Source organism: Copidosoma floridanum, unplaced genomic scaffold, assembly GCF_036245765.1.
Source record: "Copidosoma floridanum isolate Cflo_tuat_1 unplaced genomic scaffold, Cflo_Japanese_pri ptg000024l, whole genome shotgun sequence".
NCBI lineage: Eukaryota > Metazoa > Arthropoda > Insecta > Hymenoptera > Encyrtidae > Copidosoma > Copidosoma floridanum.
The window spans coordinates 11,553,560-11,567,415 of NW_028321901.1; the positions used below are offsets into that span (position 1 = coordinate 11,553,560).

Below are 13,856 nucleotides of genomic sequence, written 5' to 3' on the forward strand. Positions count from 1 at the left end.
AGAGTAGAAACGATGCCTATTTGATTTGATTCTCGTAAGAAATTTCTTTTTTGTTTTTAGGAGAATTAGTTTACGAATTGAAATTTAAAATTTACTTTCTTTATATATGTGGTTTGGCATCAAGGTAGGATGCAAAGGGAGGAAACAAAACTTACTTCCATTATACAATATTCTCAAGGTCACAATTGTAAAATCGTTGGTTGACTCTTACGCAGAACAAGCCTTTAGAAATTTTACTTTAAAAAGTTTTTAAAAATATAATAATTTATTTTTACTAAACACACAGTTCATTGAAAGATAAAGAGAATACATAAATTGACAACACCTTATACGACTTCAACTAGATAATTTAGCCTACCTGATGAAATCTTTTTTTCTATTTTTTCTATTTTCTTATTATTAATGAAAACATAAATTATAGTATTGCGATAGTGTACCACTAAAAATGTTTCTTCTTCCAACATAGGTTAAAACTTGGTATATCTGCTGTAACAGTTATAGAGGAGTGAAAAAATATGTAAGAACTGTGTAAAATTATTTATGATTACATAGTTACTGTTAAACATGTAAAAGAATACAATAATTTTGATTTTAGGCTTTGCCTATATTTAAAGTATTAACTTTTATATTTTTCAGTATCGGTAAATGATTTACAAATATTTCTTATTTTCAGTTTCAAGCATTAAAATCTTCTTAAAAATTTAATCCATGTTGTTTTGATGACGTAAGGAATTTATTCATCAAACAATTTGCTTCTTAGAACTTCTTTTCATAAGAAATTTGTTTATCTAACCTTCTGTCTTAGTAATTACATCTACTAAGTTAGCAGTTGTTACGTATATTTAATAGAAGTAGTTACTTTTTTAACTTTATTCGTTGGAAAAATTCGAACAAATGATTTCTGACAATAATGTTTCTTGAATATGTGACGATTCAGAATTTTTCTTGTTAGAGTCCTGTTCTATTAACATAATTTTTATAAGTACATTAATTATAACATGAAGTCAAAGAAAAATTATTCAAAACAATTGTAAACTTACCACTTGGCCTTAAAACTAAATAGTGCAGAAGATCTGATAATGAAATTATTCCAATGACTTTACCATCTTCATCTACAACCACTAATCTATGAACCTAAAAACAAAAGTATTTTTTAATTTTACCAGCAACCTACAGTTGTAGTTTTGAAACGATTATTTCTCATAAATTTTAAGAAATTTATTCGCATAACTGAATGACTGAAAGTCTAATAAATTTGAAATAGAATTTACCAGCAATCTTAATATTTACTAAATTTTATTTAGATGCTAATCTCTTATAATGGCCGGGACCTTAGTTTAAAATAAGTATTAGAACTAATGACAAATAAGTTCAGGCCATCTAATAAAAGATACTATAAGTGTAAAAAAAAATTTGCTTATTAACTGTACTTGTGTTCTGTTCATACAACGTTGATAATAAGAATTAAATAAAAAAAAGATCCCTCCACTTTCTCTTTCTCATCCAATTTAATTTTAAAAAGTTTTGTTTCCAAAGTGTTTCACGTAGAGCGGAAAAAAATGCTGCAAATTCAGTGGCATAAGATTTTCTTATTTGTGGTTTCAATTCCTCATTATGTTCGTTCTACTTTTGTACCAAATACAATAAAATTTCTGGATGACATCTATCATTTTTGTTTAAGACTATTAAATTGAAATTGGTCGAGCAAATTATTTGATATCCTTCGTTGTACAAGCATGTATGTATTTATGCATACCAGCATATAATACTCTTTTACATTTATATGTTAATGACAATTTTCGTATGACTGTGAGCCAAAACTTAAATTTTTTTCAGAAAATTAGTTTTTCTATACAAATAAAATCAAAAAAGAAAACGACTATTGGAGAAGATTTAAAATTTTTTTAGCGGCATCAAGCAATAAGGTAAGACTACACTAAAACTTTTAGTAATGAATAGAGTAAATCTTAAAATATAATTAACTATTGCAGTAAAAATGCTCGATTGGTTCTGGCTTCATTGGGGATGAGGAGACCATGTGGAGCAAAGAACGGATATGTTATTATTATTTTAATCTTTTTACCAGAAAAAACTTCTTCTCTCTCTCTATGCGCGTGATATAGGTACATGTTACTAGATGCATATAGAAGTTCAGATAAATGATGTAGATAAATTGAAAATTAGTCATGCTGCACACAAATAATAACGAGTTTTTCAACGTATCAGTAAATATTTAATTTACTTGCTACAACTAAAGTATGGATAGATGGAATAACAGATAACCTTCAGCGATTCAGATAAATACTAAAAGTTGTTACAACAGTTGCGTGTTAAAACACTCATGAAAATATTCTTGTATACTTTTAGTTAAAAACTTATTTTCCTTACCCTTTCTGTTCTTACGACTTCTTCTACTCGCATTGATTGTGACTATAGAAAAATATACACACTGAATTACATGTGTAGAAATCTAGCTGGATAACATACCTAGTGTTATGCTAATTCATACTTTAAGAAAAATTTTGTATGTAAATTTTTTTTTTTTAATGTAAACTTACTTTTCTTTTTATTTTTTTGTTCCCACTACTTTTACTATTATACAGTACAATGACCAAATAACAAACAGTGTAAGTTATTTGCATCCCAAAACAATTAAGTTGCATACCTAGTGTTATCCTAGCTTTCATACTTCCAAAATACCCCCACCCATTTCACCTTCTCTTAACGAAATAAGATACTTGGACGGTACATATAAATTTTCTAGTCCTACTTGCATATCTTTCTATCAGTATTCCTTCGCCTTCAAAACGGTTAAGAAGTCTTCCGTGAACAATGCAGAGTGGGTTTGTAAGCCTTAAGAGCAAGACGGCACATCCTAAATCAGGGCCACTGACTTCGGAGACATCGTGATCTTTTGCAGAAATAATTTCATTACCATTCTATAACAAGATTCTTTATCGTTTTTTAGTTCAATTTTTAGTTCATGGCAAAAATAAAAAACACAATATTTTATAGGTGTAAACGGTGCAGTAATTAATCTCTTGAGGTCTCGCGTCAAATAAAATAACAGAAAAAATTAAATAAAAATCACAACAATAAATCTTAAGCTTTTAAACTAGTACTGAAAGCATATACATACAAAACGCTCACGATTTTTTTATTTTTGTTTGAATAAATATTAAAAATAATGATAAATACTGGAAAATATAATCATTGATATACCTAGAACAATCACTTATTTCATTGTGACAGTAATTAACATATACTAAAATCAGTATTGAAATAACACAAAAAATAAAAGAAAATTTTCTTTATCAAACGCTTCGTTTATTTTCTAAACTGTTACATTTCAAATAACAAGAAAATTTAATAAATAAGTACAATTTCTTACATATTACTTCCATATCACAGTTACAAAAATACTATGATTAATACACATTTTTTGGTATGATTTTTAACTCTACTTAACTGTAATTTATTTAACACTTAAAATTTTCTCTTCATCCCATAAAATTGTAGACTGCTTCACTTTGACAGTTTAACTTTTGAATGGACTTAATTTTTTCATTTTTATTTATATATAAATATAAATATTTATATTATTCATATATAGAATAATCTTGTGTTGTTATTCTCTGAGTTCTTAATTTTTTTTCTTTGTTCTTGTTGAGACTTATATGGGGGCTTCTGTTTCATTTGTTTTTTCAAAGCAAATTGTTTTTTAAAGAATTCTTTTTTCATTGAATTTTTCTTCTTTAACTGTTCCATTTTCTTATTTTCTTTTATGTCTATTTTAGTCTTACTTTTTTAATTTATTTGATTTCATTTAATTCCTATGGAAAAGATGTTACAGCATATGTTTTTTCATCACTTATCTTCTTTCATTTACGTTAAGGACTTGGTGGAGATATTAAAAAATCACTTAATATTCTCGGACGACTGGCTGACAGATTACAAGATAAGTCTTAAATATCAGTGTCACCGACTTCTATTCTATTATCACAAGTCTGGGTATCTTTCAAATCACCTAAATTATTCAAAGTATCACAATTCACATCACCGCCAGATGCATAACTATATGACATATCGTCTGATAAAATAATCCGTTGCAAGGGGGCACTTCTATCATCTAGAATTTATAATACGCGCTTTACATTTATATTTATATTCTTCTATTTATTATATTTTCTTATAATAAAAAATCCGTTTAATAGACGATTCAATAATACACATTTTTTTTTGTACATACATATATTTCATTTTATAAAAAATTCCTATTTTTAAATTCAAATTTGAACGCCGCGCGCGAGGAATGTGCGTCTAGTACGTTAAGAAAACGCTAGAGCGCGGAAAAACCTACTACTCAAAAAGAAATAACGTTAGCATAAAAGGCACCAGTGCGCAATGCAAAAGGAGTTCCTCTTCCAGTGAGCCTGGGACGCGGTATATCCGTTGCTCACCCAGACCTGGAACTTTCCCGTGCACCGGTACAATACCGCGACGAGCACGAAGGGAGAGAAAGAGACGAAGTACGAAGGCCGATAGCTGAAAAGTAAGTGTGTACACCACCAACAAGGTAACACTTCCACTAACTGGTACCTACTTGGACTTTCGGTGCTCTACCGCTTTAAGCGTGGAGACGACGCATCCCCAAGTATTCGAGGCACTAGGGTTAGCGATCACGTTCTTAGGCGAAGTTCCTGGGTTGACGACTTGAGCAGTGCTCAAGACACCCAAGGGCCCTGAGAACGATCTAACCTTACGTGACTTGGTCGGATAGGTAGTTACCTAACACTAACTTTTCGTGGTTGTAATAAAAATTCGCATTAGTCTAACCTAACGTGTTCAAGCAGAGATATTAAGGAGGGAAAATTCAAATTGTCATTTATGTAAAATTCTCTATTAAAAGGGCGGATAAATTTTAAGTAAATTATCGAGTATATTATATATTTTTTTTATTATTAACGTAAATAGCGATTACTCAAATACAATTAATACATGTAAAAATTGAAGATATAAATTCCTTAGAATCATATGATTGAATAAATATAAGATAATTAAAAATAAATTGATTGCACTTATTTAAGCAAACCTTCCCCTCCACGTAAAATTGCGAGTTCCTTTTTATAGTTTAAGATAAAAACTAGAAAAATAGCCGTTAAGATTTGAAATCGTTTATATAAACTGAGAATATTATCTGGACTCCAAAAAGGGACAGGAATAAAAAAAAAAAAAGATATTAGATTAGAAAAATATTGAATAAGTTAAAAAAGATATTAAATTATTAAATTAATTAAATTAAGAGAATATTTAGGAGAATTCAATAAAGTAGTAATCAATAAACAATTGCTGTATATGGTGCAGGAATTAATTGATTATTCAACAGATAAATTTTGAAACTTAATAATAATTATTTTTTTTAGTATTGTATATAATCGGCAATCTGAGCAATTTCGCTCTTTTACACAGGGCAACGAACCCGCCCTCTGACATATAAACACAATCATTGTTTGTGTGTTGGTTCCTAATCTTAGAGTTTCCTCGGTACAGATAATATTCTTAGACGATTGTTACCACCACCAATTAACTGGGGTTATACTCAAAGAAAGGGAAGTCGTACGGTAAAGTATTTATAACAATATTTGAGAAAATCACAGATTGTTAAACCTCATTAGAGCATTCAAGTAACAGATTCAAATCATTTTCTCCATCCTGCAAATCATATTGTACAACAGTTTCAATTGCATCTATACCTATGCCTATCAAACAATCAATCTGAGTATGTGTATCTTCAGTGATTGGAGTATTATCTGCTTCTTGTAAAATAATATAGGCTCTTTGGGCAAATTCGCTAGCTTCTTGTGCATTTAAATTAACTTCCTGGACATTTATACCAGGTTCCGCACAAGTTTCTGATTTTTTTAGAAGGATTAGAATTTTTTTAAAACTGTAAATTCTTTGGATTTTTCTAACTGAGTTGCATCTGTCAAAGTGATCGATGACAGTTCTTTACACAACTCAGGTCCTACAGTTTCCATGAAAGTATCTAAAGTAAAAACATCTGATGCTACTGGATAGCTAACTTGTATTTAATCGACGTTTGAGGTGAAAGTCGTGGAAGAGCTAGTGGGTAGACATTTTTTGTAGTCTATAGCATCAGGATCCCATGGAAAAAGACCAGATGCCTTAAATACATTTTTCATTGCAGCATAATTGAAAGAAAACTTATCTACAGCATTTTTTAAAATACGTGACATATTTTCCAAATTTAAGATCGCAGTAGAATCTTGTGTCTCCACTCAAGCACACTTTTTTCCACATGTTTTTTAGTGGTTTAAATGCTGCAACATCAACTGTTTGGAGTATTCGTGTTGTATGAGGATAGAGAATAATGTTCAATTAAGAGCAAAGTTCACTAACGTTGAATGTTAAATCACTACCATGCCCATCCACAAAGAATATAATGGTTAGTTCAATATTATTTTTCAATCACTAGGGATGGAATATTTTTTCAAGATATTCGCAAAACAGCTCATCACTCATCCATCCACTTGGTGTAACACCAATTATACATTTATCTGGCACTGATCGTACAGCAGCTCTAGGTAAACGAGTATAGGAAAAATTCTAAATTGGGGAAGTAGTGCTACCGTCTACACCAAACGTAAGCAAAGCAGTAATATTCAGTTTTACATTACCTGGTCATTTTTGGACACACAGAGAAATAGGTTTGATCTGAGTTAAAAATATAATTAGGCTCCTTTAAAATAAATCCTCAATAAATTTTCTCTGGCTAAATACTTTATGAAACCAATTTCTCAAGTTTGTTTGAGAAATACAAGAACTCGGAGACGTCACTCTTTTAGGGGAACGCTCAGTTGTACATGGGTGTATTTTATGAAAGCTTTTATATCAACTGTCTCCTTGTACATTATTCTTAAAAGGATTTTCTGTAGGCTTTTCATCTAAAAACTGCTCAACACAAGCAAAAATATCTTCCTTTTTTCGAGAAAATTCTCTTTCCTGACATTTGATGATCCAATCTACCAAATCTTTCTCTGCTTAATTACTAAGTGCAGGTGCTGGACCAGGAGTTGTCTTGACATTTAATGAACATAAATAAATTAATACAAACCTTAGCACTTGCAGTCGTAAGCATCATGACAAAGACTAACTGCTGGTACATATAGTCCATAATCTAATGATTGACCTAGTCGTCAGTCATTGAGTTTTGAAGTGCTTGAGATGCAATTGTTGGCCACCTAATTATTTATTTATAAACTTAATTTTTTTTACCTATATGGACGTGAAAATATAGAATTTAAATGTTATAAATTATATTAGTACTAATACAAGTACTTTTAATCGATCGTATATTTCTATACAGTTTATATGAAATTGTGTATGCTTAACGTATTTTTTAAGAAGATGACAAAAATCTTGAAAATGACTTAGTTGGAGTAATCTCTTTTTTTCAAGCTACATATACTTCTATTCTAGAAAAAATGCGTTTTTTGAAAGAAGAAAGTACAAGGAAAATTTATAAATTTTGATTGAAGTCAAAAACCAAAATCCTTCGTTATTTTTATCAAATAATAGGAAAAACGTCAACCACTGTCAGGGGATCAAAAGCTATACCATTTACGCAGGGTTTGGTTTGTATACAATATATTTTTAAATGCAGTTTTAATTTCAGTGAAAATAAATTTCAATAGAAGGAAAATAAGAAAAGAGTTTTGAACTGTGTCCAATCATCATTAAATAATTTTCTTTACATTATTATTATAATAAATTTTCAGTGTTAAGTACAATCCATGTATATAACGATATAGAGAGTCCATATTTACATTCATAAGGTTAATTCTTTATTTAAATTTTATCAGTGCCCTCCGAAGAAATTGGAAATTCATGGTGATCAGTAATCCGTTGGGGGCAAGATGTGAGAAATAAATAAACACAACTAGAGTGTATTAAAATTTTTTCTCTTACTTTGTTTTATTAATGCGCAACGTTTCGCTGACATATGTATCAGCCTCATCAGGCGCATGCACGCGAGAATTCGTAAGTGTATTGACTTACTCGTCACCTGTCGAACTATTGACTGACATTGTCTGACTATTGACTGATATTGACTGACATGCGCCTGATGAGACTGACATATATGTCAGCGAAACATGGCGCATTAATAAAACAAAGTAAAAGAAAAAACTTAAATACACTCTAGTTGTGTTTATTTATTTCTCACATCTCACCCCCAACGGATCACTGATCACCTTGAATTTTCATAAGGTTAATGTACTTGAATGTGTATACATCTGTATACTGTTGTACTGACTACACTTTTTAAATGGAAAAAAATGTTTATACAGTTAATATTAAAAATATGTGGACATGCACAGCTGTGGTGGACATACATTTGCCATATGGAAGCCTTATAACACTATTACTACCATCACCCACATTATCTGTGTTAATATTATCACCATCACTGTCAAAATTCCCACACCTGTTTTAAAACCTACTCCAGAACTCACACAATTAATTATATAAATGAAATATGAATATGTCAAAAACAATATTTTTTTGCAAATAACAAATTTATTAAATGTGTAAATATTATAATAACAAATCACATGTCATGTGTTGGAAAAATGTATGAATAATTGAGATCTATTTTTGTGTTGGTGTTATAAAAGCTATAGGATTGTCGTAATTGAATTCAGATACATAAATTTGTGATTCAATATTTTATAAATATCTTGAAAAAACTTCATCATTGGTGATTCCATATCTAGTTGTAGATAATACTAGGTCATTGTTTAATATTAAATCAAATTTATCACATAAAAACATTTTTAAGCAATCTGATCTTGGTATTGTAAAATTGACATTGAAACCGCTAGCGAAAATGAGTGGTAGTAGATATAAATTTTTACAAAGTATTAGAGAGCCTTCTTTAGTATATTCTAGAAGTTCACAATAAATAATAAGTTCTATGTCTTCCAGTTGAATTCAGTGAAGTATAAATTGCTACCATGACTATTTTAACGTTATTTTCCATTTTACACTCGCATGCACATATATCTTCAATAAGTATGTCCAAGATTTATATCATTAATATTTGACATAGACATTTTCATAATGAGAGTAATAATATTTGTTGTATCACTTGGAACTTTTATAAATTGCTACTTCACTTGCTCAAACATCATTTCATTAAGATTGAACTATGCAGTTAAAATTAGGTATATCATTATTTTTATCATTAGTCATCCACGTCTCAGTAAGTAGTACACTAGTATTCAATAACTGTATCTGTTAAATCATATTTGTAGCAATTAATATTCTGGTAGTTAAAACTTAAAAACGAGAACCTTTTTTTATTATTAATTAAATTGGTAATAAGAGAGTATTTTCCTACTACATAAGTAATTTAATATGGTTAACCACCAGTATCAATGACAGATTTTTCATGTAACTTTATGTGACAATTAGCTTGTTGTTTATAACTGTTGTATCAAATGATCGTGTTATTTGCTGTAGAAATAACCTAATCCTTACATTGTCATAAAACAAAATTATTGTAGGTATCTACATCAGATTTTGTAAAAAAAAGCGAACTCCGTTCGAGCGCATTCTATCAACTGCTTGTCAAAGAATCGTGACTCCGTAAGTTGTAATTCATGCTGCTCCAGTGAAGCATCATTGCCTATCTTCATTAGAACTTGAGAAAAAACAAAATTACTTTGTCTCATAACTGTAGTAGGTTTATAAAATTTCATTTTCTTCATAAATGTGGCCCAACTAAACGGGTTTACTGTCTTGAAAATCGGTGTCGCTCTTACTGGTGGTAATTGTCGCAAATTACCTATCAAAATAACATCTATGTTTCTGAAATCTGCAGAGTGATTTCCCGTCATTTATTGTGATTGCAAATTAATATTACTTAAAAATTCACACTGCATTAATCATACTTATTTCATCAATGATGAGTACTTTGACAAACCTAAAAAGCGATGTATACAATTTTAATTTTTCGGATGGTAAAGGCAAAAATTTCGAAATATATATTCTAAGAGATGTAAAAATAGTTGTATTGTCAATAGCTTATGTAGTTCAACCAGTTAATGCACAGGTAATATAAGCATTGCAGCAGTCATCATTATCAGTGAATTTATTGTGAATGTCCGTTATAAGTTTAATAATGAAAGTCTTTCCAGTACCCGCTGCATTAGTAAAAAAAAATTTGAAAGGGTAGTTCATTTAGTGTTTGTAAATGACCAATTATAGTCATTAGCAAGACTTTTTATGTACCATTTGCCATTCACATTAATTTATGAAATTGTTGCCTATCCATTTAATTTTCTCTTGTTTGAGTTATAAAGCCAAGTTTGTTAAGTGATGCATTTTGTAAATCAGCATTGAAGTTCAGTTAAGGATCGCGCATTACCATTTTAAAAGGATTATTTTCAAACATAATATTGACTTGCCTTGGCATATCTTCATCTTCCTTTTCTTTCTCTACATTTTCTCTACATAACTGATTACAAATTTCCAATGTTTTGTCAATAACTAAATTATATTTAAATATTTTCCAACGTTTAAAACGAAATCTTTATTATCTTTGCATATTTGAATGAACTTATTTTCAGCAACAATTTCGTTTTCTTCATTTTTAAAAGGAATGAGCAGTAGCATCACCTCTTGTCTGTAATTATCGTAGTTTTCAGTCATGTTGTAGTTTCTGTATCTTACAACTAACGAATGTTTCCTTTTGACGTAATTTCCGCGTAAATTAATATAATATTAAGCAACGAATGGTGCTATATATAAAATATAACATCTTTGAGTTTATTAGGCTGCTTTTCATACTTATCAAAACAGTTATCTTTCCAAATATTCGTACAATCATTATTTAATGCATTTAATTCTTTTATACTTTTTCTTATCTTCTGATGTTCATTAGGAAATGTTGTAGGAATGTAAACTGTATTGACTAAAGACTTTGCCATAGGCTTTCGTACAGATACCAAGCAACTACTTGTGCTGGCATCTCAATAGAATGAAGAATATCAATACTCATTTTTTCGTTATATTTACAATGTCAAATTCTGGATTTTTATCTATAACATCGCTAAATTGTCTCAACAAATTACTGATGCGTCTGTTGTGTCTATTTACATACTCAACAACGTACACTGAACGTGCATATTCATGATCTAATATGAAAATCCATGTTAGACTGTAAATAATGGAATACAAATGGATTAAAAGGTTTGTTCCACTTTTTTTATGGTGCTCTTTTATAGAATAATCGTGGTCGGTGGATACTAACGCGTACAGTATTATAGTAATGTTCATCGAAAATAATTTTATTATTAGAATACAATTCATCAAAGTCTTCATAATCGACATTTTGTAGATTTACTTTAAGTAATTTAATATGTTTTTTGTATTAATTGAAAATTTTTCTGAGAAATTACGATCAATATCTTTCATAAACATTAAGGTAATTGTTTTTCTAGATGATATAAACGGTGCACTAAATCTGCAGTTGTAATTTTTATTCAGGTGCATTTTTTTGAAATAAGTGAATACGTGCTTGTGGGTTTGTAATTTAATGTTTCCAGATAGTTGTGACTTTGATTTAAAAACTAATTTATCACTTAAATAAATTATTTTGTCATCATTGTTTTGTAAACTTTTGGGTACATCATCCGACTATAAAAGAATATGAGCATGTAGGCTACCCCAATGCTACCCCGATGCTGGAATTTCATGCGTTTGCAATAGTAAATAACTATGTTGTCCAAACAAGTTCCTCTTTGTAGATTATAAGATTTTGAACAAACAATTTACTTATTTGTTGAAATAAATAGCACAAGTTACAGCATCTTCATTGACAAGTTCAGCTTTTTGTACGTAACTAATTTTTGCTAAAAATTCATCTATAATATGTGCTCTATTTTTCGTTTATTCATCAAATAGTTGTAATAGGACAGTCCATACAGTTTTGTTCGCACTTAGAGTCACATAAGCAGTTGGTGCTCGTTATTGCCGGATCGTTGCGTAAAGATCTTTTTTGCCGTCAGATCAGTACCAAACAGAGTTAAGTATACAGAACAGAAACGCAAGATTACTTTCTAAACAGGTATACACACATTTTTAGATTGAACTGCTTCTTTAGAAATTTTGTGTCGTAGCCAACATGCTTGAAAGAAACACTTCAGCATCGACTTACACAAAGCCTCATGATTTTAGTTGAAGCATATAAAAGATGTGTTTCGGTAGCTTGTCGATCTGTACATTGGATCTCACTTGTAGCTTGCATAAATGGTGTGGACATTGATACATTCTCGGTATGACCGGATGTAAACACCATCGCCTTAAATAAGTAATAAAGATAGCTCTTCGGCATATTCATCAAATAGTAAGCTTAGTGGCGTTATATTTTCTCCAAGTTCTATGTTGAAAAGTTGGTTCTCATTCCACAACAATACTTGTTGTTATTAGAATATAAGTAAATTTATATTAAATGAGTAATTAGTGACATCTATTATGCGACATAAACACTATGTGTGCAAGATGATATATATATTTACTTTTTACAGTGATACAGGGCAGAGAGAACATGGCTGTCGCCGTACATGCACGCTCTCGTCGGGTCTCGTGGTACAATGAAAGAGGAGATTTTGTAATCTTGATTAATCTTTATTTCTGTTATTCAATATATTAATTTCAATGTTAATGAGTGTAATATTATTGATCCACTACCTCTTAGTGTATTTATTTAACATGGTAGCAGAGCGTAGTTAGTATTGCTCTTTTTTTAACTTCACGTGTTCCTTCGGTGGCCCATGATAATATCAACTATTACGGGTCCAAGTAAAAGTGTCGACCCAACACTTATCAAAATGAAAAATAGTGTTAATCCAACAGCAATTAAGAATTAAAAAAAGAGTTTCGTGAAAATAACAAGAAAAGTATTGATAGTAAAGAAAATTCTAGAAAATTCAAACAAAAAAAAAGAAACCGAGATGGCGGATGAAGTAAAAATTCCGGTGTTTCATGGAATAGATTTTGAGTGTTGGAAAAGAAGAATCACGATGATTTTAAAGCTAAAAAAATGCGATGTAGAAGCAACGAGAGCCATGAAAAGGGTGGATGAAGAAAAATAGTGGATCAAAAAGGACTAAAAGGCGATCAATGTAATATACAGTAAGATTTCAAATGGTCAGTTACAGTTCATGAAGGACAAAAAAGCAATGTACAAAGTATTTGAAAAATTCAATGAAATGTATATAAAGGAGTCTACTACACTGTTAATTTGTATCTGAAACAAGTTGAAAATATTAGAATTAAAAGACTTAAACTTCAAGTGCATTTTTCATTAAGTCTGGAGTATTAACTAATGAATTTAAAAGTGCTGGTGCAAATGTGACTGAAAAAGAAGAATTAAGCTACATGATAAAAATGACTTAATCGATGTGATAAAAAAAAATCAAACAGTTGAATACGTAAAAAGTAAAATATAAATGTTTGAATTAAAAGAAAAAAAAAGGTGGAAGCAAAAACAGTTCAAATGCGTTTGAAGCTGAAAAAAAGATACAGAATGTTTCAAGTGCGGAATATATGGATACATCAAGGCATGTTGTACGAAAATGAGACAATGCGATAATTTATGGGAGCTAGGTAGTGTACAGCAGCACCAAAGCGGAGGCCAACAACAACAGCAGTGGCATAATCGTGGTGGCCGAAGCTAAGGTCGTGGAGCTGGTAGAGGCTCTTGTCAACATCGTTGAGGAGGCGATTGGCAGAAAAATAATTAAGGACATCAAAACAAAGGCAGTAATGTG

General features: G+C 30.2%; 1 protein-coding gene across 3 annotated transcripts in view; it reads right to left on the bottom strand.

Annotated features, from left to right (window-relative positions):
- Positions 1 to 416: 416 nt before the first annotated feature.
- Positions 417 to 13,856, bottom strand: part of SNF4Agamma (SNF4/AMP-activated protein kinase gamma subunit) — a 763,121-nt gene continuing 749,681 nt past the window's right edge. For all 3 annotated transcript variants that reach the window (XM_089595039.1, XM_089595041.1, XM_089595038.1), the window contains 2 exons: positions 1,041 to 1,134; positions 417 to 961 (listed from right to left, as the gene is read on the bottom strand). In XM_089595039.1, the coding sequence (XP_089451165.1) occupies positions 870 to 961; positions 1,041 to 1,134 (186 nt within the window). In that variant the 3' untranslated portion in view covers positions 417 to 869. The remainder of the gene's footprint in view (positions 962 to 1,040; positions 1,135 to 13,856) is intronic.